General features: G+C 40.2%; 3 protein-coding genes across 12 annotated transcripts in view; 2 read left to right on the top strand and 1 right to left on the bottom strand.

The window, feature by feature from the left end:
* Positions 1 to 1548: 1548 nt before the first annotated feature.
* Positions 1549 to 3374, top strand: LOC130685357 (pre-mRNA-splicing regulator WTAP-like). The gene is made up of 5 exons (XM_057508653.2): positions 1549 to 1791; positions 1867 to 1991; positions 2106 to 2284; positions 2399 to 2553; positions 2788 to 3374. Exons 1-5 carry the CDS (start codon positions 1641 to 1643, stop codon positions 3117 to 3119), a joined length of 942 nt encoding a protein of 313 aa, XP_057364636.1. The 5' UTR covers positions 1549 to 1640; the 3' UTR covers positions 3120 to 3374.
* Positions 3375 to 4407: 1033 nt separating this feature from the next.
* Positions 4408 to 20964, bottom strand: LOC130685354 (uncharacterized). Of its 2 annotated transcripts, XM_059494328.1 has the most exons (8): positions 20547 to 20964; positions 9319 to 9632; positions 9177 to 9228; positions 7826 to 7958; positions 7146 to 7318; positions 6773 to 7012; positions 5562 to 5661; positions 4408 to 5310 (listed from the first exon to the last, which is right to left on the bottom strand). In XM_059494328.1, exons 1-7 carry the CDS (start codon positions 20602 to 20604, stop codon positions 5585 to 5587), a joined length of 1047 nt encoding a protein of 348 aa, XP_059350311.1. In that variant the 5' UTR covers positions 20605 to 20964; the 3' UTR covers positions 4408 to 5310; positions 5562 to 5584. The 2 variants fall into 2 exon arrangements, with proteins under 2 accessions (XP_059350311.1, XP_057364634.1); XM_057508651.2 differs by lacking the exon at positions 4408 to 5310 and having other exon boundaries at positions 5337 to 5661.
* Positions 20965 to 24534: 3570 nt separating this feature from the next.
* LOC130685322 (B-cell receptor CD22-like) overlaps positions 24535 to 26610 on the top strand; it is a 35649-nt gene continuing 33573 nt past the window's right edge. For 3 of the 9 annotated variants that reach the window (XM_057508599.2, XM_057508600.2, XM_057508603.2), the window contains exon 1: positions 24535 to 25283. In XM_057508599.2, the coding sequence (XP_057364582.1) occupies positions 25214 to 25283 (70 nt within the window). In that variant the 5' untranslated portion in view covers positions 24535 to 25213. The remainder of the gene's footprint in view (positions 25284 to 26610) is intronic. The other 6 variants (XM_057508602.2, XM_057508598.2, XM_057508606.2 and 3 more) reach the window with 4 other exon arrangements.

Here is a 26610-nt window from a genome sequence, read left to right as displayed (position 1 = left end):
ATCGTTGGGTATTCCTAATCGGCGGAAGTGGAATCTAAATAGCGGAATTTAAAGCGGAACGAGCTTCAAAATATGACGGTGGAGTACGCCTAATTGGCGGAATGGCTACACCATTTATACTAGAACCGGTATTTAACGACTTATATAGAAATATGTACTCCATTATGAAACATGAGTTGATCAGCAATTATTTATGCTTTTTTTTGGATAAAAAACATTCAATATTTTTCTCGACAAAATGCATTTCCGGGCAAATACATTAGGATCTTATACATTTTGCACTAATCCGTCCGCTTTGAGCACCGCCACATTGCACGTTTCTCGTTCAAAACTTGAGCTGGAATAGTTTTCATTTTGGATGATACAAACCCTTACAATTAACACAGCTCATTGCGGTTCTAAACCTTTTAGGCATACCATAGTTCTGATCGTCGAATGGCATTCTACACACGCAATGAACTTAGAATGTCCATTGCGTGTTTCGTCGCCACTTTGAATTTCTACGAAAGACAGGCATGGCTGAAAACAGTTCCATTTTTCCTGACAAAATACAGTTCATGAAGTACTTTCTCATTTGACCCTTGTTAAGTCTACCCTCCGATGGGTTGACATTAAATGCAAGGGTGGTTGCGAACATTGTGCCTAAGGGCCAACACTTAAATCCATCCTGTTGGTTTGACACGGCATCATAAAAATTCAAACAATCACTTTCTCTATCATGCATTTCAGCAATGCATAATTCGGTATGGGAACTCGGCTTTAATCTAGGCCATAATTTTTTTATAATTTATACTGTAGATACAGTAATTATTACATATTATGTATTTTATACAATTAGATATAGCAATACATGTATGGATAGTTAACAAGTAGGCCTGTTATAGTTATATCAATTAAAAGGCTAAAAATTTCATTTCTTTCTTCATGCAGTGCATTTATTTAGTTGTTACTGATACATAAACATTCAATCATCCGTTCCGCCCATCTATTCCGCCATTTAGACTATATATAGACAGGAAAGCAGTAGGGTAGTTGGCGGTCGTCTGGTCGTACGTCGTGCTTCTACTTTTTCGTACAGAACAAATTCAAAAATGTCGCTGACAGATCACAAAAAGAAACAAAAATCGATTAAACAGCACCATATGCTTTGATTTGAATTATTTTCCTTAGGAAACCCAATGCAATTTAATATTTAAATATTGTATAAGACGTAGAATATCTTAAACTTTAGTATTCCAGAACATTTATTTATTGGACTAAGTATTAGTGCATTAAATAAATTCAAATTTTTTTCGGTACTACCCCACCTATGTTTTAAAAAATACATTTTTAGAGACACAATTCAGAAGTTTGCGACGTAGCATCCGGAACTGGTCTATTCCGCGAATTCATCGGTTTCCTTCTACGGCTTACCCAACCCTACTCGGTGGCAATTTCTGCGGTGGGTAACCATGACTCCGCCCATTTCCACGATGATTTTCACGCTATAACGCTTCAAGTATACCATATAAACAGTGTCGTCTATGCTTTGCTTTACTGTTCTGTAGGTAGTTTCAAATCGCATTAGAATAAGTGTTAGAATAAGAGGATTTTCAGCTGTTACAATTTGTTATTGAATTTTCTCAAAGAACATTCCGACAATGGGGGAGGTAGAGCGAGACGTTCCCACTAGAGTGTTATTGAATGAAGAAGAACTAGCTAATCTTGACAAGTCCCAGTTCCTCCAGCATTGGACAAAGCAAGAATGTTACATTACTTGGCTAGAGTCACAACTGTCCTCTGCACAAATTGGTTAGTTTCTTAGTGCCCCTTTCTCATTTGCAAGTGAGAAGCATTAGACACTTACTAATTGTAATTATTAATCAGCTTCGGCTCCAGTTCGGGAATTTGAAGAAAAACTGAAACATTCAATTTCTTCTGAATGTGGTCGCAGAGAAAGTTTTCTTTTAATGCGTTTGAACACTAAAGAGCAAGAAATTCAGGATCTAATAGTGAGTATTTGTAAACCAAGCAAAAAAATTATTTCCATTAATTGCTCATTATCTGGAAAAGTCATGGATAGTATGGATGATTTCCTCAACACCACAATAATTTTGCAAAAATAGGTCCAAATTCATGAACTGAAAGCATTGCAAGCTGGTAGCTCAACATCCTTGAGGTCTTCTCTGTTAGACCCTGCAGTCAATGTACTAATTCAACATCTTCGGGGGGAGCTTGATAAGTCCAAATCAGCACTGGAGGAGACCCAAAATGAACTCAGTGCATGGAAGTTTACTCCAGACAGGTTGTTCCCCCCTCATTTATCTTTCTTTCTTTTCTATATATACGTAACAGAATAACTTTACTATCTTCTCATGCAATATGCCCTAAAACAAGAACATCTCTTGGAAAATTACAGCAATACAGGAAAACGATTAATGGCAAAATGCAGACTCCTTTACCAAGAAAATGAAGAATTGGGAAGAATGATATCCTCTGGCAGACTGGCAAAGCTTGAAGGTGATCTAGCACTGCAGCGAAATTTTAGTGAAGAAATGAAGAAATCCCAGTCAGGTAAATGGTATTTTATGTTCCTATGCTTCATTTAGTTTTCATTCCCAGCTTGAGTAATAAGGCATGCTTAAGGTAAGAGCACTGTAAAAATAAACTCATTCTACATTTGTAGTAGTACATTTTTCGAAAAACAAACCCACATTCTTTCGCTGTATTATAATGTACCTAATTTTTGATTGATCGACGGTTTTTTTACGACCATAAATAAATATTTCGTCCGTTTGTCTTATACAGAATTAGATGAATTCTTATTGGAATTAGATGAAGACGTTGAAGGCATGCAGTCAACAATCTATTTCTTACAGCAGCAACTACGCCAAACACGGGATCAACTAGTTGCAGTTCAAAAGGAGAACGAAATTCTTCGAAATTGTGGTGGCCATGTGGATGGTGTTATCCAAATTGAAGCGCATTCGCCAGAAAATCTTGTCGATATGGATAATTCGCGTAATCAAGGAAGCGAAATGGATGAACATTCATTTCTCCAACAAAATGCTACCGATCTCCCTAGTATTGTCAGCGATCGGTGTAATGGCCCAGTTCAGCCATCTTTTCCCAACGATTAGTTTATACGCTTTTTTTTTACTATTTATCGATACTTCGCTTCAAAACAGTAAAGTGTTCATTCGGTTGTCGTTGAGTTGTTTAAAGTTTTCTAATAATTATAATAAGGTATAGTATAATCGCTTATACTACTTACCTTATTAATGAGCCTAGATCACGAAAATGATTTTTCGTACAAAACAATGTCCTAGACTGAATGGAATTTGCGGTAACCAATGTCTTACTGTGAAAATATATTATAATTTTTCTCGATCAAATCGAAGTATTTGCTTAGACTGAGGCTGAATATACTCAGTCGGATGTTGTTTAATGTTTGGACGGTAAACACCCTAGAAGTTTATTCTTTGCGATTTGAAAGATTTTGGGAAATTAGGCGGATTCTGTTGGGGTGTACGAGGGAGCTGTAAATTGCTAAATCCTTGCTAGAAAGCTCATTTATCTGACGAAAGAAACATCCAAGCTTGAACTTGTAAAAAGGAATGCATCGATACCGAGCTTTGCATAGGCTTTATTGGTAGATTTCTAATAATGAAATGAATACTTCTAACCGAAGGCCTAGCTAGAAGCTTTCTGCATTCGCTGGTATTTTCAACTAGTGAAAATTGGAGAAGTTCGCAGGTCATAGTTGTCGTAGTTGAACGCCTGACCCATAAGCTACAATTCATGTTTTTCCTGCATAACTAACTACTGAAATGTGAATGTGTAAAAGTACCATGAAACAATTGTAATAGGCTAGTAAATATCTGGCTAAGGGAGTAACAAAACAATGTTATGGAGGCTTACGATCGGGGCTTGGCAGCCTTATTTTTAGCCAGCTCCTGATCGGATGAGAAAAACAATGCGAATACCTTTGGATGAACCCGAACTTGGTTCTTACTTTGCTTCTATGTCTCCTGAAACTGCTACTGGTAACTCTCGAACAAAGCAGAATTCCTCCAATTATGATAAAGGATTGTTGTTTGTAAATTTGTAACGCAATGAGACACTGTTGAATTTTGCAGAGCCATCAAACACAATTTTAACTTTACCCTGGTTGCCTGGGTTCACTACCCAATGATGTGGCAAACACCAAATCCTGCCTATGAGAGCTTGTAATTTTTTATTATGGTTGATTTTATTGTATTAATTATTGATATTTATGGTTTACCCCCCCCCCCCGCCCACCACTACCCCCAGGACTCTCTTGGAAGCCAACAGGGAATAAGCTGGCTTTCCTTTTTATTTGCGAAGCTTTTCTTATGTTCTTTAAAACGACGTTAAGATCTGTAAAAGTAACAATTTATCGTTTTGTCTGTTTGTTTGTTTTTTACTTAGCTTTATTTTTTATATATTTTTTTAAATATTTATATTGGCAAAGAACTTTTCGGTTCCACCAGCGGATTACAATATGAAGGGCATACATGATTCTACATTATGAAAACTTCGGAAAGATCAGCTAGAATTTGTTCATGGAATACGTTTTTCTTCATAAGGCTGTTGAACATGTTTACTAAGTATCCACTGAATACCACCCATTTTCCATTGCAGAACCAACGAGGAAGGATTGAAAAAAAGGGTTAGTCGATATTGGTAATACATCTTAGGCGTTGATTGCATAACACATTCTCGAAATTATTAAACGTTACGAGAAAATCAAGGCCACTGCCACTGTTGGTCATTGATGACTAGACATTTAGCACGACTAACTGTGTAGCTACAAACACAAAAAAGATTTTTTTATAGAAAAATACACAAATGAAACGAATTCATGTTCTTTAGAAACTTCGTTTGATGGCAGAGATGAACTAAGCCATATACTGAGAAGGTGGAGAAGGTTCCTCGTGGGGCACATAATTAGAATGAAATGAGGGGGGAAATACATGCAAAAGACAAAGCTAAAGCCACTGTCATTGCCTGTCAGGAACATGTTTTTAAATCATGGATAAGCGTTAGGGGTTACATTCCATATACAGTGTGTAGCTTATACCACACTAGTGTTACTCTGGCTTGCAGCTGCAAATATTTATAGTATTTATAGAAAGAAATATTTTTTTAAAGTGCTTGACATTATGTGATCGCGAAGATCGACTGTTTAGATTGACTGTTTGGTTAGCGCAAAGGGAAGCTTCATCGTCTGTATACCGTCAAAGCAATAAAGATAATTAATTTTATAGGAATAAATGTATACAAGGGTAAGAGGGAAACTCAGAAGGTCTAAAACTCTTTCGCAAGGAACATGAATTCTTGAATCACGACTGATTCTGAAATCAAAACGTGACTCATTTGTGATTTTTCGACTAAAGAATCATGATTTTCTTGCACAAATTAAGTAATTCTTTCTGTCAACTGTGATTTTGTGATTCCTTCAGAAAAAATGCGATTCTTTCTGTGATTTTTGTTGTGATTCTTTTTCAGGTGTACGAGGTTCTTCTGAGTTTTACACCCTCCGACGAAACTAGATGGACGCGGGGATGAACAAGAAATTCAATCAAAGACTGACCATGACGAAACACGCCAACAAAAGCGCTAGGAGTCGGGGTCGTTGATGCACGTTTGCTCCATTATCTAAAATGAATTGGGCAAGAAAAAATTATATGTTAAATTTGTTAACAAGGCAAAAGCATCAAGAATCCATTTTGCTAGTACTCTGAACGCAAACACAGGAGACAGCGCAAATCTCGGTAATGAAAGGGAGAAGATTAATTAGTATGCCATGCTTTTGGACCCAAAATGAAAACAAGGGCCATTGGGTATGGAGAACTAAATTTTCGATTTTGAACGTACTATTCTCTTATTCATGTTCTGTTTCTTTTGATACTCGTGCTAGCCTTTTTAAACGATCTACGCAAGAGGCCAAAATTGGTGAACATACATTTTGAAGATTGGTGTTCTAAGCAAGAGATGGCATACTACGTGATTTAAAAATTCCGCATTCCCTTAGCGTTAATTCGTGCTGTGGTCACATAGAAAATGGTGTTGAGAACTAGAGTAAATAACTAATAACTTCGAACATTTTCAACCTTTGGAAATAGGCTTTCTTAAACGAATATTCGAACAACAACGAAAAAAAAACTAGATTAAAGAAAAAAACAAGAAACTCTGAATTTATAATCATAACAACACTAAGCTCTCCAAACTGGTACAAGCGAAATTAATTCTGCAATCTCGCTCAGCAGAATACTCTAGTGTGATCAAGCAAGTAAATATGAAAATTCCTTATGCCAATTTTTCCTTTCTCTTGTGCAGATGGTCACCTACGTAATTTTTTTTTTATTTTTTTTTAGGTAGATGAAAGGAAACTAAAGTTTTTCGGGTTTTTTAAAAAAATAAAAACTGTGCTAACTCAGAAGGGCAGGATCCAATGAGCCAGGAATAGGCGGAGAAGAAAAAAAAAAAAAGAAAACAAGCGTAAAGCTTGCTCGTAAAATAGGATATAGAATAAAAGCCATTCTCGCCTGAATTGCCTTATCAAACATGATGATTTCATCAAAATTGTTAACATCCTTTTAGGTTGCAATATGCTCTTTACTTCTATCATAAAATCGTTTTCCGACAAAATTTAATTTTATGTAGACTATTTAAAGTCTAAAATAGACTATTTAAAGTCTACACATAAAATTAAATTTTGTAGAGAAAACAACACCGATTGGTGATCTTGGAAAAGCTTTATAAATACCAGTAGTGGTTTCATGAGCTCGAATGCCTCGTCCTGTGCCGCTTTGCCAAACACTAGCGTTCTCGGAATCGTCTTCAACGGTTGTGTCCTCTGCTGGAGGTGCAATAGCATCCTGAGAACGGTGCGGTGCCGAAACGGAAGGAATGCTTGTACCACCACCAGAACCCATCCCGGTTTGTGAATGATCTTCATTTATAGCATTAGCCGCCTGGGGAATGATACCGCCATCCAAAGGCGTGCCTGATAATAAGCCATCGTCAGCATCAGATTGAATTGGAGAATTACGTGCACAGTCACCCGGTCAGTGAATATAAATGCAAACAGGCGTGTGAAAAAAAAATGTGCATTTCTAGATAATTGAGGGCATGTGTACCTGGTTGATAATTCATCTTCTGCGCAGTCTGATACTCCGTGGCGGGCAAAGAAAGGAGGCATTCGAAGGCGGTATCGGACGGTAGTTGCTCGTCTTCCAAAATTCGGTACAAAGTAGCATCGTAGCGGCCACCACGTGATGAGATGTAAAGAGTTGCCTCTTTCACAACCATCCTGTTTAAAAGCCACAACATCCCAAGAAAATGAAAGTAAATTCGAGAAGAACAATGGGAATAGCATAAAGTATCAAGTCAGATGAACTGCGGGCTGGTGGCCCACTTTTGCAATGAATATATTTTATGATCAGCCATGCAACGCGCCATCGACGACGGCCGGTCGATGTAGCATTTTAATGATAAGAACGTGAGTGGCTTTTGACACGGCGAGGTCACGAGCCGTTTATTTTCCTTGGCTTCGGTTTTTCTCTTTCATGCTCTTGCCCTCTTGTGTCTTTACCTATATCTTATATATATATTTTTCCTCTTTTCCGAATTTTATACATTCTCCCCGCATGCCGGCAGGCCCAGAGAACTTACATACTGCACCATATGCACGCACGCACGCACACACGCGTACAATGCACAGGCAAACACCAAGCAAAAATGTTTTGGTTTTCGTGGTAAATGTTGGAGGTGAATAAGTTATTGCTAGAAAGGCAAACAATAGGCGAAATTCCAATACCTATTTCCATGGGGTCCGTCCTCCTGGATCAACTCAAGTTGGGGAAGCGGGTAAACGCCTTCGACCTTACAGGTCACGTTCACCGAGGATGTCGTTGGTTTGGTCTTTTCTACTGTGAACGAAGCTGCCGGTACTGCAATCAGATACAGAAACACCAACCAAAATATAATCACTGTACAGTTTGTCAGATTATTGATTTGCGTTGGCCGACTACGCATGGAAAAGCTCGTCGGATTCCGGTTTACTATAGCAGCTATTCGTATGTCGACTACCGCGATAAGGGAGTCCAAGCAAATGGGGTAATTTATTTCGTTTTTTTTTTTGGCTTTGTTTGTTAGATTTTGTCAAATCATCGTCAAATTGTATTAGAGTGTCTCTGGCCGACTCATGCATTCACCAATTCAAACAGCGATGCCTTCGTTCGGGAAAACGTGTGGGTGGTTTGCAAATCTGCGGCATTACCATCATGCATACCCGTTGGCTTTTATCCTCTATTTTTATGTAATAATTTATTGGACTTTAAAAATAAACGCTCAGCTTCAGTCGCCCCTCACAACTAGAATTGGCAATGCGTTTGCACCAGTTGATGTTATTTATTCTTTTGCACCTTTTGGCACATTGATTTTTTGCTAGAAGTAATGTTAAGCTACCTGAGTATAAACGGCTGCAGAATTATGGTCTCTTGAACGTTAATTTATTTATTATTTAAAATTTTTTTATTTTTTTGTTCTTCACATGCTGTTTTTAATTACGTCCAATTTGTGTTCTTATTCCTTCCACATTTTCTTTAACCAAGGGGTTTCGTTATACAGTAGCGGTACACAAAGTGGGAGACTTGCTAAATTAGAATTCCTGCAAAATGGGAAAGGGCGGAGCTTGCCCGGAGCTGAACCCTCGGGATCTTTTGACCAGTGATGAAAAGCACGGTCTTTTAACAACCGTTTTCCCTGCCGCAGTGACCACAGCTAATTCCTTATACTTCGAATTATTATCATGTTTCAGCAACCCGAGTATCAAGCAAAACTTTCATACCACACAACCCCTAAGCTTACCCAGGTTGCTAAATGTTATCAATGTTACTCTTATGGGGACCCGCAATGTGGGACAAACCTGCAAAACGGCAAAATGTTTTCCTTACACTGCATGTCCCACTTTGTGAACCGCTATTGTATGGCATGGAAGGAGAGATAAACGCTTACCAAATAGCGGTGCGGTGGCAAATGAATCAGTAAAATAAAAACCAATAATAAATAAAATGAATAAAAAGAGAAAAAAAAACCGTTCAGTGCGGAACTTCAAACTAAATAATTGTAAGTGTTACCAGAGAGTAGGGATTTGAACATATGCTTACCATACACAACCATTTGAGCGTTCTGACTGTCTTCGTTGTCAAATGTGGCTACCTATGAAATGGAAGACGGAAAATAAAATACGCGCGAACATGGGAATTTGTAAAAGAGCATCGTCTTGAATAGTACTAAAGCATTTCATACTTTGCAGCGGTAATCGCCTCCTAGATCGGTCGATGGGTTCAAGATTTCCAGCGCCCTATGACGATGATAGGGATCTTCTGAAGCGCGATATTCCAAATTCAGACGACCTTTAAGCGGTCCATTATCTTGAGGTCTCTTGCCCGGAATCCATTGGTATACAGGAAGAGGATGGTCACGAAAGAACCACTGAACAACGAGGCCCTGCTTCTCGTGCGAAGCCAACGTGTAATCGCAGTCTAGTACCACAGACTCGCTACCATACTCCACGGCTGGTGGCACTCGAATTGATGTGATGCTTACTCCTCGGACACCTCCTGTTTGAGCAAAGTTCCAATAAGATGAATTACAATGTTAGTCAGCTTGATCATAAAAAAATAAAATAAAATAAAAACGAACGCAAAACTGCGTCCCTGCTACAGAATATACACATGTTATTATAATATACATATTTTTTTGCTAAATAGTGCCACCGCTGCATAGCGCCAAAGGCAAACCGGGCCTTCTAATAACAGAGGAATAAAATTCGGAGCACGTTAAAGAAACTCACGAAGGAACTAGATTCTTTTTTTTTTCCAACTTTGTCTAACTGCCTTGCTTGTAAATCGACGCTAGCTATTAAAAGGGTCTAATCGAGGTCACAGCTGATTCATTAGCTTCTAAACAGCAAATTCGTTACGATCAGATATCAACTATAAAACCTGCAGTCAAGAGGAAATTTAATGTGGCGGTCGGGTATTTTTTTAGAAACAAGTCTTTTTTGGATGTCGATAAATTAGGTTGCCATTAGTCATTGGTGCAGAAAAACCATCAGTGTTTCGTCACTGTTCTTACAAATCAAAGCCCCTCATTGTGCAGGGGAAATCGAAAATCAAAAATCGCTTTTCGTTTCCTGAAGCGCTCCATAAATGGCCGATTATGGTTCGTACGTGTCTCGTTGGGAAATGATTCGCAATATTAAAATTGCCTGTGAAAACTTAAATTGCTTGTATAGGCGGCGCATGAAATTTTTCCATTCGAAAATATGATAATTTCGCACAAAAAAAAAAAGAAACCCTAAACATTGTCGTCTTCGCTACCTGATGTAAAGTAAGGAAAATCTAATTCAAGTTTTCCGTGTTCATCATGACTTTGCTTTTGTAGGCAATGAGTTCTGATTCGCTGTCTGCTGGTCGAAAAACCTTTACAAAGCTGGTGGCATCAACCACATGTTTTATTTGGGTTCCTCAAACAGCTCGGTAACACGAGGGTAATTGTTGTTCAACAAAAATTCTGCAAACATTTAGATCAGCAAATACTTAACGGAACTTATAGCCATTAGAGAAAGTAATTGTAACTATGGTATCGTTTAGTAACGAACGAAAAATATGTGTACATACACAGAATAATCTAATACGATGGAAAGTAAAGGCAAACGTTTTGCAGTTTAGGACACCGATGTGGAAAATTGATACTGCAATATAGACTATGTTCCACACTATCATAACATCTACAAGAGAGAAGGACACAAAGTGATCATTCAAATCCTCCCCCCCCCCTTCTGCTTTCCCCGAATATCACCCACTGCGTCCAAGCTCTGAACAACTTTCTAATCCCGAATATGAGATCACGCTATGAGAGCGATTCTTGTACATGTATTGGGTATTTTGCTTATGTATATAGGTCACTATCGATATGGTTCCATGTGATCATATATCTCATTTTTATCTCATTTTTGTTTTTTTTTCGTTCTATTTTAGAACGAGAAACTCAAACTTAAATAGAAATCATTCAAATAAAATTCTTTAATTTTTATGCAAACTCGTAATCTGTGATAAAGATTTAGACTTGTGATCTAAATTTGTTTGGCTCAACGTGAAATTTCTTGTAAAAGAAAAAAAAACTCGAAGTTAAATGTGTCCAAACCGAAGCATTAGGTCATGGTAATTGTTGCTCTGATTACCGTATGATTTGGACAACATCAAAACGATTAACTGATTTAACAGACACTACGGGCGAGCATTTGAAATGAAAGCAGCACTCAAGGCCATTACTCGGATACGTAGTACGAGTTGCGCGCATAGAAGTTGTCGATAAGGAATGCTAGACTGGCATGACCTTTCGCCTTTTTGGAAAGGATATAGTCTAGTACACGAAGGGCCACACGCGGTCGTGAGCGCAGCACCACCCGCTTGGGGTTGAACCGCTGGTGGCACGTCATGTTATTGGAATACCTGAGGAATTCAAGGGGAGACGTGAAAAAGCTTTCCGGTGACTCCTGTCACTGTCGTCTTTCTTTTTATTTTCTTGATTTTATTCCTTGTCATCCTGGAGACTGTTTAACGTCACCAGAGTTTTGGAAATGTTTTCTTTTTTTTCGTTTTCTTTTTCTTTTTCTTTTTTTTTCCTCCTTTTTTTTTTTTTCGTTTTCGTTGTCGAAAGCGGTTGCACAAGATAGCGATAGCTAAAACCGCGGGCTTCGAGGATCGACACCGAGTTCCGAGACATACAGATATGGCTGCACTGCGGGTAGTCTTCGCTATCTGTTGCTTCCCTGTTTGGTGAGGCAGTTGAAATAGGGAAGAATCTACAGAATAAATAGGAAGCGAGAGGCCGCCAGTAACGCTAAAACGGGGCAGAGTCAGAGAGATGGAGAGCCAGGGAAAGGGCGAGAGAGAGGGAGAGGCAGGTCGAGGCGCCATGGAAGTAAAATTCCCCTGGTCCTGTCTGACACATCCGTGTCGTGTTGGCGTGCGTTATGGAGCCAAAGGCCTCGATCCCTTTGCTTTTTTATTTGTCTCGCGGCAGCCTCTACGTCCCGAGTACGTGTTTCTTCTTTGTGCTGTTGAGCGCTTGTCGCACTCTGCTTTCCGTTCTCGACTTGCTACGTCCTATCACCTTTTACTTTAAACCTTTTATTTTTTTTCCCCTCCTTATCTGGAGTCATTACAGTGACACGGCAATAAGAAAAAAAGGGGTGGTTAATTTATAGAAGCGCGACCAGTCAAAAAGGCGGTGACCTCCACGGAGTTTCCTTTCTGCTTTCGTTTTCTTTTTTTTTTCTTTCTTACTTTCAACCACTCTCTCGATGATTATTTTTGGTGGGGTGTCCGCGCCCAGTCCGGTAGTAAATCAAGCTAACTCCGATTTTTACGTGGGACGAGGTCGAATGTTCGTCGCGCTCTCCCAGGGTCGGTTGATTGTACTGATATGTTCACGTTAGCGTTGAAGCGTCCCCTCCCGCCCTCCCATTCCCACCACCCAAAAAGACGCAAGGACATATCGCGTAGAGGACTATTTCTGGCCGATCACCCTCAGCGGTTACCGGCCATGCTGCAGATCAAGCACTGATTCACTCTGGCAATGCGCTCAGCCACATGGATGGGTTTCACCGTTGGTGGCCTTACCCTTTTGCTCGTTTTCTCATCTTTATGGTCTTTCTTATTTCTGTTTTATTTTATTCTATATTTTTTTTTTATTTTTTTTTTTCCTTCTCTTTACCGTACCTCCTTCAGCGCTTTTAACGACTAGATTTCGGCTCGCATGTTTTGGCAAACCAAATAAAACAAAAAGACAAAAACAAATAAAACATTTTAATCGATTACCATTTGCCGAAATTTTTATAGCACCCGATCCAAATAGCATCATGTGGTTCTTGAGTTTTATTTTGTTTGTTCGTTTTGTTTGTTTGTTCTGATTTTTTTTCAGTCTTTACCACTGAATGCTTACATCTTTAATCGGCAAGTTTCTCACCTTTCGCATAAGGGTTAGCAATCGGAAACAAAACATTTTGTTTGCCAAACGTGAAAGCGAGGATGACCAAAAGATACTTCGATAAGTCTGCACGCACTGTGGAGAAATCACACAACACATAACGAGATAAACATTAAAAAAATGTCTTCGTATCATGCAATCAGAAGAGTATTAATTGATATTGTTGGACACAAATCCGCTGCAGATTGACGCTTGTTTAAAAATGTGACAATCTACCAAAGTAAGCAGCCAGGTCTTTGCCTTGTCTTTCGCAACGTGGTTGGCTAAATCCGATCAAAACAAGAACTGATGACTCGATGAATACTTGTTGTTCTTTTTGCATGCATATTTTTAAGAGGAGAAATCAAAAGATAGATGGAGGGGTAGCCCAAAACTGTGAGTTTCTCTTCGTTTTCAGATATCTTCCAAAGCCCTCACTCGTTGTGTAACACACGTAAGTTCTGTTGGCAATTTTAGAAATGAAGACATTCAACGGTTGCCAAATCCCCAAAATAGAATCGAGCTACTGTGTAATCTACGAGGTTGGACGGACGCTCGTCACTTTTTTTTATTCGCTTCCCCCTTTAAAAGCGTAGATTTTCCGTTTTCGTGTAGTTCCGTTGCACCACCTTTTGTCGGCGTGCAATCGCTGGCTGGCATTCAACGACAACACCGGGTCTGGTCGTTCACATTGCAGATGCAGCTGCTCCCTTCTTGTCTTGGCAAGCACGAGCAGAAATTGCGCTTGACACAGCAAACACAAACGCTGACAGCCGAAAGAATCCGTTAAAATGCTCTTAAATTCGCTTCCGGTTATGATTGATAAAAAATATAAAACCCTCATACCGACGAAAATTCGAGCCGATTGCTGCAGAGCACTTTTCCTGAAGCGTAGATTACACACATATGCCACTGGTCAGTGACCCGGTTGACATATGTTGTATGAGCGCGTCACTTACTTGATGCTACAGTTTAACCGGTTTAGACTACACCCAGTTTCGATCCGGTACGGCGTCGGTTAACGCCCGGCTCGACAACTTTTTTATGGTTTCAAAGCTGGACATATGGATATCTTATTAGGTATCTTTGGCTAATGAAATGTCTAGAGTTTCCCAGATTGTTTCGCAGCACTTAACGATGCGTGGTTTTTTGTGTGTACCATTTGGGGCAATCCCGTAAAGCACTCGAGGCAATGCGTTATGGTTTTGGTGAAATATTATCGTAACAAAGGGCTCGGTGTATCCTGTTTGGAAAGGTCGAAGCGAGCCGCTCTGCATCATTTGATTAATCGCAAGTTCGATTTAGAACGACATAGGTGAAACTGTGTGTAGTAAGGTCACGTTACTTCGAGGCCGTAACACGCCTCATAATGAAAATCGGAATTTTTGGAAGAGGGAATAGATGAGACAAGGAAGAAGCCTTGGCTCAAATCGGCTCGATTACTGCATCGGCATGTATTCCATCACAAATGTCGTGATTCATATCGTAAAAAACCGCAAACTCCGATGAACTTTGTTTTCGATTCTCAATTCGTTTCATACCTTTTGAGGAAAAGGGGAATGGATAATATATTCCGTCTATTGGTTAGACGTCTAGTACATGCGTAATTTTTATTCATTTGACTAAAGCAACAAAGTCTTCCTATACCGCAAAATAATACGACCTTACTTTCGAAATCTACACGTACGATATAATGATTAACGCAACACTCTCCCACTCGGCTGCTTCTGATAAGAATGTTCACCATCGACAGGCGATAGGAAGGACTTCCATGAATATTCGATCTTCCGGCGAACGACGCTGGGGAGCGTACCCATGAGCAAAGTCATCGTAGATCCCTATCATCTTTTCGATATAAAAGGGTTGAACAAGGCTGAAATATTTATGCGTGCAACAGACGTTAGTTTTTTTATGGTCAATGCGACTCCGGGTTCCGTAGCATGGACGACTAGAAAAGTTCGCATCCGCAGTTAATTCAGAACATCGTAGAGCTGAGCCAATGGAACAAAGGGACGAGGACAGTTCAAATGGGACAGATTATAGTTATGTGTAACCAATCAATTTTGGAGTGTTCTCGAAGACCGGCGCTTTGTTGTCGTGGCGTGTAAGAGCCATCACGAATAGCTATACCTATATTTCTATAAGCCGGTTTATAGGTAGGTGAATAAATGGACCAATGGGAATATGTTTGATGCTTAACATTATTTCCAGTGTCTTCAGCAAAGCACTCTTAATAGCGAATGACACTAGTATCCAATAGCCGATCCAAGGGCCGTTACAGAGAAAATAATTATTGAAAATTACAGAGAAGTTGCATTTGCTTTCGTTTCTGCGTTTTTTTTTTTTTGGCTATTGTGCGTGTCACGGGAGATGGGTTGGACAAGAAGCTGTGTTTTGCACGCGGCTGTCCCGCTTTTCTTGCTGGTTTATACTTGGTCTTTGAAAAACCGCTAAAGGCCCTGCCAAACCTTCTTCATTTTTGTTTTAGTGGCACGTACAGGACGGCGGTTGTGTGGCAATGTTTAGGCAGGTGACAAACCTCTCGCTGGTAGTTGGCGTAAACTGGCTACTGTTCGACCATATCCATTTTCCTTCTTTGGTTTCTATTTTATTTACATATTTCCATTGGCATCCGGAAAAGGGTTCATCGTTTAACCCAACCCCAGTGCCATACGCCGCGAGTCTGAAACCTAACCAATGTCCATAAGCGTTGAACATTTTTCTATCCGCATTTACACATCTTTTTAAATCTCTTGTTTTTTTTACGATTTTCTGAAGGATACAAATCTAGCGCCAATCGAGTTAAAAATGGTAGATACACGCTCATTGACGTGTATCTTTGGAAGTGTAGGGATGCGTTAGTAGGTTGACGGCCCCTTTCCTTGCCTGGAGCACATCACCACTCAACTGTGATGTTTTATAACATTATCACGATCAAGTAAATAGATGGAGCAACAGTTGAGACATGGCTGGCGCTGCAAGCATAAAAAGTTTGATTTTGTGGCTGGACAGTTTCATTCGTAATTCAATCTCCAAATTTGAGCCCTTCAAGCCCTATTAGAAACATAATGGATTGCTAGAGCCTGCGGAGAAGGAGGGCCATTGAAAGTCTTTTACCTTTTATCATTCTTGCTTTTTTTTTTTTTTTTGTTTTGTTTTTTACTGCCAGCTCTTAAAATGCTTGTGAGAGACCCGTGTAGGGGCCGACCGGACAGTTACGATCTAAGGCGGTGAACCCATTTTTCGTCTTTCTCACAGAGAAACGATCAGAAGATGTAAACAAGGAGATGCGGGTATATCAAGCCGTCGCAAACGTAGCCAAACAATATGTACGATTAAGGAAAAAAGAATCAATCATGCATCTAAGCAGGAAGGATGTGTTGTTTTGTTTTCTGTCTCTCTCTCTTTCTATATTTTTTTTTGTTTGTTGTTGTATCCGAACGCAACAGTCCTTGCAACCCAACAGGTATACTGCACACAGCTACATTTTGTTAGCCTATATGCCCGTACAAAGAGACTTGCATGTTGTGACTTGATTGAATTTTTTTAGAAAATTTGGGCAGACCGGGGGAGAGGGGAAAGAGCAGATGAGAGCCTACCGGAAGCCCTATGTACATCGAGATGGAGCGCAAAACAGGAAAGGTAAGAAAAAGGATACATGCAAGACCCGACAGGCAGAGCAGATGGGGGAATACTAGAGGCTTCCACACTTCCGGCTGGTCACTTTTGGTCAGATTTCCGTAGCTGAATCGGAACGTACATTTCGTTAATTGTGATTGAAGATGACACTGGTTCAAGCCCTGACGTTTTTTTTCTCTAATTACATCATTCTTGCAGCTTGCTAATTCGTTGCGCTGATATTCGATTGATTGCTGTGATACGCAGAATTTATTGTTGTAGTAGTATTCACTTTTAATACATTGCTTTCTTTACGAGCCCAGGAAACGAAGAGCTAAGATGGCATTCTTTTGTTTTTCTTTCTTGTTTCAAATGAAAAGAAAAAGAAAAGAAAAAAAAAAAAAAAAAGGAAAAGATAGGGGGGAAACAACTAAACAAATAACGCCTAAGAGTTGGAGATAATTTGCCGTCACGTTTTCCACGCACCCTCATCTTGATACGGATCTTTGGATGAATCGGACATCACCAACTAAAAGGGGATGGCATTCCCGGACTTGGGATAGATAAAGGAAATGTATACAAGAATATATGTATACATATATATATTTGTTTTCTTTTTCCTTGAAAACCCAGCAGCGCAGGTATTAAAGACTGTGACGTCAGGTCGAAGGGGGCATCACCGACGGCAACCGTTAATAATGCGTACAGAATAGCTGACTAGCCCGTTGTAAATGTAGAACAAGAAAGCAAACGAGAAAAAGAATGAGGATGCCAACGGACTGAAAGATGCAAAAAGGAGAAGAACGGCTTTTTTTTTGTGAACAATTAGAAACAATGGAGTATGAAAGCAGCAGAGAAAAAAAGAGGTGAAAGAAAAAAAGGATGAAAAAAGAAAGGGAAATTGGAAGGGGTGACTGTTTTTCAGGGGGAAATGAACGGACGGCAGCAGCCAGCAGGTGACGAACAAAAGAAGCCGGTGGAAAATAGAACGCAGTGTGCGTATGTAGAGTGGTATGTGCGTGGTGTACAGTGGTGCCATTGCTACCAAGGGTTGGGCTGGCCAGCTGAAAGAACCTCACCGAGGTCTCGTCCAACCGCAGAAGCGGCAGCTGAAACCCAACTCGTTCGGCAGCCACGGCCAGCAGCTGGTCGCGCACGGGCCAACTATGGCCCACCATAAAGAATTATTGTGATCATTGGCTTGTTGCTGTGTGCCTGAGCAAGACAGTTTGCATCAAACACATGCTGAAATGTAGAGTAGACATGCGCATTGCCAATGACGATATACCAGCTACGGCCTTGCTCGCATTTGATTGAAATGTGGTGGGTTATGTTTTGCTGTTTTGTTGTGCGTTTACTGACGTTGTATAGAAAAGTCTTTCAACGTGACAGGGAAAAAAAGAAAAAAAAAACTGAAAACACGAGAGTGTCAAATAGGAAGAAAAATTTCCGGTTTACGGTTGGTCAATGGTGCGACTTTTGGTCAACGGCGAGCAGGTGCGCGCGCCCACATCAGCAGCGACGGCCACCGGGCCCATATTCCTACAAAAACAAAACTACCACACGCGCGCATACTCGTTGCCACTTCTTCTTTATTTCTTACTTGTGTTATTTTTATTTTTATTTTTTTCCTATTTTTATTCATTTCTTTTTTTTTACCTTGAAGGTTTCCAGCAACTGTTTTGTTTTTACGAGATGACAGATGTGGCTATAATATGGCTACGTAGCGTATAGCAATTCACAACTGTACCATGTAAACAAGCAGAGGCAACTGCTCCCTGGCTTTTTCTACTACCTCGCGTAAAATACGAAAACAGGATAACAAACGGGAAAGGAAAAAAAAGTTGCGTCACAGCGCCGCGTGTACGGGCGTCACCCAGGAGGATGTCACGCACTGTATGCACAGTCAGGCTAAACACAATGGCGTCAGGATGATCCAGATCAGAACATTCAATGGCGACCGGATGTTAAGCGTGGATTTCCGGACACCTGCTTCCGTTCTCCGGATATATCAGATGATTGACCGTACAGTTGGACCGGGGCATTGGGCTGTCGGGCCTGTTTGAAGTGGTTCTGGAAAGCTTTTTGACCCCACGTTTGCAATGCACTGTCCGATGATGGGTAGGGTTGTGGAAACGGAATGACGCTACAATTAGAACTGTGACTCCCCTTGCTGCCGGAATATTGAGATTTGTTTTTTGTTTTGTTCTTTTTCCTTTTTCATTTTCGTTTCCTCTAATTTTATCTTTTTGCCTGTTCGTTCGCGAGGCAGTTTGGCAAGGGTATTATGCCGCTGCGTCTGCTTTAGCAACGGCAGCAATCTGTCCGACGCTAATATATTACACTGAATATGTGGCCTACACATTATTCTCTTTCCTTTTTACGTGGGTTGTAAAAGTAACACCACCGAGAAAGACACGCGCTAGACGAAGAAATACATTGCCGTTGTCGAATTCCGAGCTATAAAAAAAAAAGGTTCCGTTCGTTCTTGTAACAATACGTTCTGGAATACACGACGCGAAGTCGAATGTCTGTGAAGACAGGCTGTTGAGAGCTGGCGTCACTGTGTAAACTGGGCGTCGAATGCCGAGCGTGTGCGAGAGTCATGGGAAAAAAAGGCAATCCATTCTCACCACCCACACGATGACGACCGAATTGCTGAATCAGTTCACAAGAGCTGACCGTGTCATTTGGTTTCCCGAAATCTGACCGCTCCACTTGGGCTCCCTCTTCCATTTATAGAATTTTACCTATATGGCCTGGGACTGATAATGAAGTCAGCAACGTACGCACACACACACATAGACAAACGAAAGAAACGCAAGCGAAAAAGGAAACTGCATGTGGCTGCTAGTCTGCCCGCACGTCCCATCAATTGTACGGCATCGTACACGCACAGCCATTCAATTTTTCACGCGTACCGCTATGTCGTCTTCGACAAAGCAGACGCCATGTAAGTCTATTGCTGGCGAGAAAGAATGGCGAGAAATTGCTGCAACTGGCCGTTACACGTATGTTACACGTGGTCTTATCACCACGGAATGGATTGTTTTTTAGTTTTATGTTATGCCCAGAAGAAGTAATCAAACACGCGCTGTCCCCCTTTCACTGAAACGTGAAAAAACCAAAAAAACGCTGACAATTGCGTTGCTACTTGTTTCAACAAAATAGTCAACTCCACCTCTGCTTTTGGGGTAATATGAGGAAAGATTTTCATAACATAATACAAGGTGTGATTTCTACGCAATAAATCCTACTAGTGAAAATGGCCGCCGACAGCGATTGCCGTATGTTAATAATACCACAGCCTACGGAGTTTACGAAAAACAAAACAAAACCAATGGGAAAGTTGAGCCTGGACGGCCCATGGGGTCGTTGAGCAATGCGGTCGTGTTACGATGTTTAATCCGGCGGGATAGATGGTTACAGGGCGATATAGTTTTGATGGATGACAATCGAACGCTTTCGTGTCGCGTATGAAATCAAGATAAAAAAAAATTTCCTATACTTATCTCACCCCCTTCTTTCCTGCTTGTCTACCCATCGCGGAGGTGGACGTGCACTCGTCGTTTGAACTGAGCGTCGCCGCCGATTTTTACCAAACGAGCGGTGAAACATAAATAGCCCGCATCCAGCGGGGAGGCGCAGAGACCCTTGCAACGCTCTCTGATCCTACGACACGGATACCGTGACAGGCCATCATCTTCGATGGGAAGCGAACAAAACGAGAGCGTGTAATCAGTGAGATCATCACCGCAAGTATTTAGCAGTCCCAACACATCGGGCCACAACAGGTTGGACCACCCAGATTGTGGAGGGAAAATCTCTTTTGCATTAGCAGACGAGTGATAAATGAAACGAAATAGATTGTGAACACTTACCAAAATTGAAATGCAATAGAATGACGCTGAGCGTGGCGAAAAACAGCGAATGTTCCATTCTGTTGTCAACTGGCAAAGCTGTTTGTCGGTTCCGTAATAACAACTGAACGTGAAACGTTCAAGCGCACACTGTTTTGTGTGTCTCCAATGTGCCTTGTTTTGCTTTTTCTTTTTTTTTTCCGAACTATTGTTTTTTAAAAAGAGTTAGCCAATAAGCAACAGAACAAGTTGCGCAAGCACGGTTTGACAATGGATGTAGATAATTAAGTGAAGCTGTTGGAGATAACTGTTGCGTTTTGAACCGGAAAACGGAGTTTTATTTCTATCCTAGTTTTTGAAAAGAAAACTGCGAGCTATCTATTAAAAGAGGTGGTCTGTAGGTAACTTGAACGTCCTTTCTGATGCCTGGATGGACTACTTGTGACTCAGACAGACCCTCGGCCGGTCAACTTCCCTCTTCTGTTATTTTCTTTTCCTTTTTTTTCCTATACTAAACAAGCGGGCCAAGTCCCGCCCCATTTTCCACTACCAGTCTTCCATGCATTCTAGCTTTCGTTCGGCTCCGCTGACAACAAGCGGGGAAAGCAAACAGAGCTCCTCCTTCATACCTCTATTTTATTCACCTCACTGTTGGATCTGTTTTATCTCACCGCCCGGAAAAAATTTTTCTCACATGGCCCGTGCAAATTTGCAACTAAGTATTGCTATTAGACTGCAGCTGTTCTGGGATCATTACATGTAAACAAAAAATCATTTTTGCCATTTTTCTACCACATTTTTTTCTTATGACCGGGAAACACTCAATCCCAGCAAAAATTCAGGGAACGTATCATGAACTCCAATCACTTGTCGAAGTTTTCCTTTTTATTTATTTATTTCGATTCACTAATTGTGCGATTAAATGGCTGTGTGACTCATAATTTTTTATTTTGAAAACTACAGAATATTAAAAAATATATATGCTCACTTTCTAGCGACGTGTTAATTGACAAAGCATTTTTAAGTGATATAAGTTTTGTTCCAAAAGATTAAAATTTGAGTGGCTTGCGTATGGTACTACGTACTGGTCGCTCGAACAGGCTTGTCTTTCGTTTCTAACAACTTTCTTTTTCTAACAGACTAATAAATAGGCTGTAACGAATTCTCAAGAACATTATCCTAATCCACTTTTTTGTTAATAATAATTATAAACGATACAAATATGCAGTTTTCTCCGCTACTTCTTTAGCTTCTGTGAATCTGCATCGATGAAGGTGAGCGGCTGCACGCCTTACATGCTTGAAAGACACGGTGAATTTACGGACCACATTTTATTCATAGCGAATTATATGCAAGTAAAGTGCGAATACAAGCTAGCTGAATTTGGAGCCTGTTGGTCTGTAACTGAGCCTTTGGCGATTTGCCTAATACAGGCGAAATGCGACGAGCGGACCACATATTAAAATAATAATTAGCCAATCCAGAACAAAAATTCGGGCGTACGCAAATGCTTTAGATTCTTTCAAAGGACATAATCAGTGAATGAAATTGGCACAATACCTACCAAAAAGAAAACTAAAAATATTTCATGTAAAACCCTGGCGTTATTAATTCCACATGGCAAGCGGATCAATCATACCAGCTTTCTGCCAGTAAAAGGAGCATGAAAGAGGATTTCTAATTAATAGGGAATTTGCAGTCTTGCTTGCCATCACATGACTTAATGCCCTCCATTATTGACGTGATTAAAATCGCTTGTCCTAGTCCGATTCGATTCCTTAAAGTTGCCTGCTTGGCGACCCTAACACCATCTAGCGTTTCTCAACAGTTACAACAAGGAGCAAGTCAAATCGTTGGGAAATAGGGTTCTGCCTTGTTTACCTGGGGTCCGGCTTACAGTCGGGAGGTATTAGCGCGAGTGCGCGACACACGTCAGATGTAATTAAATTCGTATTATGTGTAAATTCTTTTTGCTCTCGTACCAATACCTTATGAAAGATACAATCAATACTTGTATTTTCATGCCACAAAAATGTTGTAATGCCAACAATGCCGTTTATAAATTAACATCGACCTATTTAATATACAGTGCAATAAGCTTGAATACCAATTTATAAACTCTCAAAAGAGTTTTTTATTTTTTGTACGAGAAATACGTATGTTAATCTAAGAAAATTTTTTTAAAAAAGTTGGAATCGGTTATTTGTCCACGCCATCTATTCGGCGATATAAGAAGATGATGGGAAGGTTTTAGCTTTTTTTTTTTCTTATTCCTTTTTCCCCCTTTTTCATTTGGACAACTTCCGCCTTGTAAAAAAAAAAAAAGAAGCCACCATCACCCAACAACCCCGTATAATCCTATCAAATTGTAGGAAACGGGTCGTTTTTGAGAGAAACAAAGAGTATTTTCAGGCTGTTCAGCGTTGTATTTCCGTTTCATGTTTAGAGGCAACGAACATTTAACCTTATAATTAGGGATAGGGAACCTATTAGGCAAGCTACGTGATGGAGTAGATGATAAAACCTTTCTTTTGTTCTAGTATAATGTTACCCTAAGTTGTGTCGCCCAGCGGCCATAAATCTTAAAAATTTTTACTTTGAATCAGCATGATCCAGATTTTTAAAAAAAAGTAACGATGAACGAACAACCAGTTTCGCAATACTTGGTCATTTGTCATAAGAAATTTTCTCGGCATTCAGCGGTCGCTGGTGGACGCGGCATGTCTGATTACGTCCTTTTCGTTAGTTGCCAATCGGTAAAACAAGTTGAAAACAAAGGTTCCTGCGCTATTTGCGTTGTCCATTTTCACAGGTGATGCTGCAAATGCAAAAGAAAATTAAGGGAATCCAAACCCTAAACTAAAACACAAAACCCAAATAAAAAAAAATAATAATAAATAAAAAAAGAAGGTGTGAAAAACAAATGAAAATTGAGTTTTCTTGCAACAATTGCCGCAATAAGGACGGCAGGTCAGCCACAGCTGAGCTGGAACAGCAACAGCAACAAAAAATTTTCAAATCCTACATAATTTAAAAATAAACTATCGTCTGTGGATTCCCCAAACGTTCAGACTACTCTGCAAACGACGAAGTTGCTATCTTCCGGGTGCAGCCGCATATAGACATCATCGTTTAAAGTCGCCGGTTTCCTTTGCTTGGGTAAATCCTGCAATAATAACAGCCGGCACAACACGGAGATCCTCTTCATGGCTACCGTAGTCGTTTGGCAACCGCACAATCTCCAGCCAGAAGAAAATAAATCGAAAAGTAAAAAGCATGGCACGTCAACCGTTTCCGTCGTTAAGCAACGATCTTACACATTTCTTTTCGTACGAATTTTAGAAGTAAAAGAAAATGAAATCCTCTAATAAACAAAACAAAAAGATACCTACCTTTAGAATTATCATAGCCGTTCATGAGAAAGGAGTTGTGTGCCTAATTTTGACATCGCTGTTAGCGCGAAAATTGTAATACTACGACCTTCGAAATGTTTAGAACTTGTCCAATAAGAAAGAAAACGGAACGCCAAATTAAACTTTGAAAGTTGGACTATGTGCTATTATTAGAAATTATATGTTATATTAGAAATAACGGGGAGAGAACTGAGGAGCAAACGCCTAGACACTTTCAAACGAAATGAGCAGAAGAGGCGATCAAAAGAAGTTGCCATCTAGTGGCGTAAAAATGAAGTAAATAGACGAAAAATCGTTGAGTATTTTCATTTATTCGAATTTGAATAAAGTTCAACTCTAGCGCTTTTCTTCTACAAAAGGTAGAAATATATGCTATATCATACATCCGACTACATGCCAATGAATTCGTACCATTGGCTGTCTCAGACAACCCCGACAACTCTTTTTGCTTGTTCTCATATATCCCCTTGGTTTTGAGGGAACGGAAGGCCCCTCCCCTTCTTTCTTCCTTTGCCTTCGCCCTTTTCTCCACGACGAGCGGGCGGCAGCGCCCTTGCCCTCTTTCCGCCAACATCAAGCGACAACATGAGCTACTATCTTACAGTACGGCCCTTTTACCTGAAGCCAGCCAGTTGTCTTGGTTCTTTGGCCGTAGCTGGACGCACGCGATCAAGGTTCCCAGTGGCCTTACTCCAGTTGTGCAACCTATTCGTAAATAAACCTACTCGTCCAACAGAAAAAATTAAAAAACACTATTTAAATTTTGATGACTGTTTTTTTTTTGGGTGTGTGTGTGTGTGTTTCGGGATAATAGAGAACTTGTTGCCTACATTGCACATCTAAAACACATCGGTCACCGACACCCCAGAGGGACGTGATTGGACTACTATTCATAAACACATTTTGCGGACGACGAAATAGTACCGTTTGACCATCGGCGGTTTAGTGGCATCGATAACTGCACCCTTTGAATGGCCGTGTGTGTTAAGAAATTTTGCACAACGCCAGCCGTGTCCGCTAGTGTCGTTAGTGATTGGCATCGGCTCCATCATCGATAAATCCGTAATGGACCGTGTTCAACTCTGAGTCGTCAGTGTAATTATAAGGAGGAAACGAATACAGGGAGAAGTGGAAGAGGGAAGGAGTAAACGAAGGAAGGCAACAGAAAACTCCGTAGTAGAAATATCACGCTGAAGTAGCAGGAAGAGAGAATAGGACAAATCGGGAAAAGAAGACGAAGAAGAACGGCGAAAGTAAAACGAACGGAAAAGGACAATGGCATCAGGCGCTTCTATCATCCAGCTTCTTTTCGTCGTGCTATCCATCCAGACCATTATCTGTCACGGTAAGTCCCGCTCGACACCCTAACAAATTTTGCCGTTGAGGGGGCTAATATGTTACAAGCATACAGTTACATCAGCAAGCAAGGGGTATATATTCTTGGGGCGAGGCAAAACCTAAGGAAGATGCCAAAGCTGCTACTTCCTATCGGCAGAGTTAAATGAAAATAGCTCCTGCAGATTAAGGCTGCAACATACATAGATTTCGGTAGGAAGAGTGAATCTAGTGAAACGAGCGATATCTAACGTAAACATACGCTTTGAATGGGTTTGTGCTATCGCTGCAGTAAAGAATAGAAATATGATTTCGGTTCGCTCACGATATCGATACGAAGCGTGATCTCAGTATTATGCGATGGCTTTTCATTCACTGTGTTTTGCTTCTGAAGGTAAGAAATGGAAAAAGATGATTGAGACTGTAAGTTATGCCATTTATTCAGATAATTTTTTTAATTGGACTTTGAGACGAAGCTCGTCTGAGAAATCATCATAGTAGGAAATAGCTTGCCATGCTTATCGATATCCAATATTGGTTTTATTCCTCACGTTTGAAAATAGTAGTTCGCATAAGCCATGTGCTTCTACGCCGTTTTTACTACTTCTACACAAAGATTGAGCTGCGTTTTGCATGCGTGATCTGGATCCCAGACGTGAAATCCAATAGACAAGTCTCCGGAATTTTTTCCTATGTTAGAAAGCAGCCAAAATACGTTTTCTGACTAATGCTGACTAAAGAGACGACCTACTAGGTCACTAGTAGGGCGCGATATAAATAGAGTTCTTATTTTTTTCATTTTTTTTTTGGCCTTTTTTTTGCCCCTTTTTTTTGCTTTTTTTTCTTTTTCTTTTTTCAACATGGGGGTCGACATCTATTGGTATACATTCTCTGTTAAAGTTCCGTATAATCCAATAGATCACACACAACGATGTCTTCCACGTCATTTGGTTTCTTTTTTAACATTATTCGAAGGCGGGTGAGGCAGCGAAACAGTCATCCGATCCTCAGTCACTGTCAAAAAAATGGTAAAGAGCAACGGCAAGAATCCCAGACATGGCCGTAATATGATGAGATTTCATGTCGCTTAAAAACTAGAGACTAAATAGACAAAAGCTTGTGCACAGGTATCGAAAGTTGAACAGCCATTGTTGACGATCGAGGAAAATTGGTTTTGTAAATCCTAAAGGTTAGCGAATGGGCAAAAAAAAAAAAAAAGAAAAAATAACAATGCAAGTAAAGGGCTTTTCCTATCGATTGGCTTCATGTTATCGATTTCGTCCGAAAATTCTTTCGTACATGGCACTGAGAAAATTATGGAAAAAGGCGGGGAAACC

The sequence above is a fragment of the Daphnia carinata genome, chromosome 3 (genome assembly GCF_022539665.2).
Source record: "Daphnia carinata strain CSIRO-1 chromosome 3, CSIRO_AGI_Dcar_HiC_V3, whole genome shotgun sequence".
Taxonomy (NCBI): domain Eukaryota; kingdom Metazoa; phylum Arthropoda; class Branchiopoda; order Diplostraca; family Daphniidae; genus Daphnia; species Daphnia carinata.
Note: the sequence above shows the minus strand (reverse complement) of the source record. Positions and strands in the feature narration are given on the sequence as shown.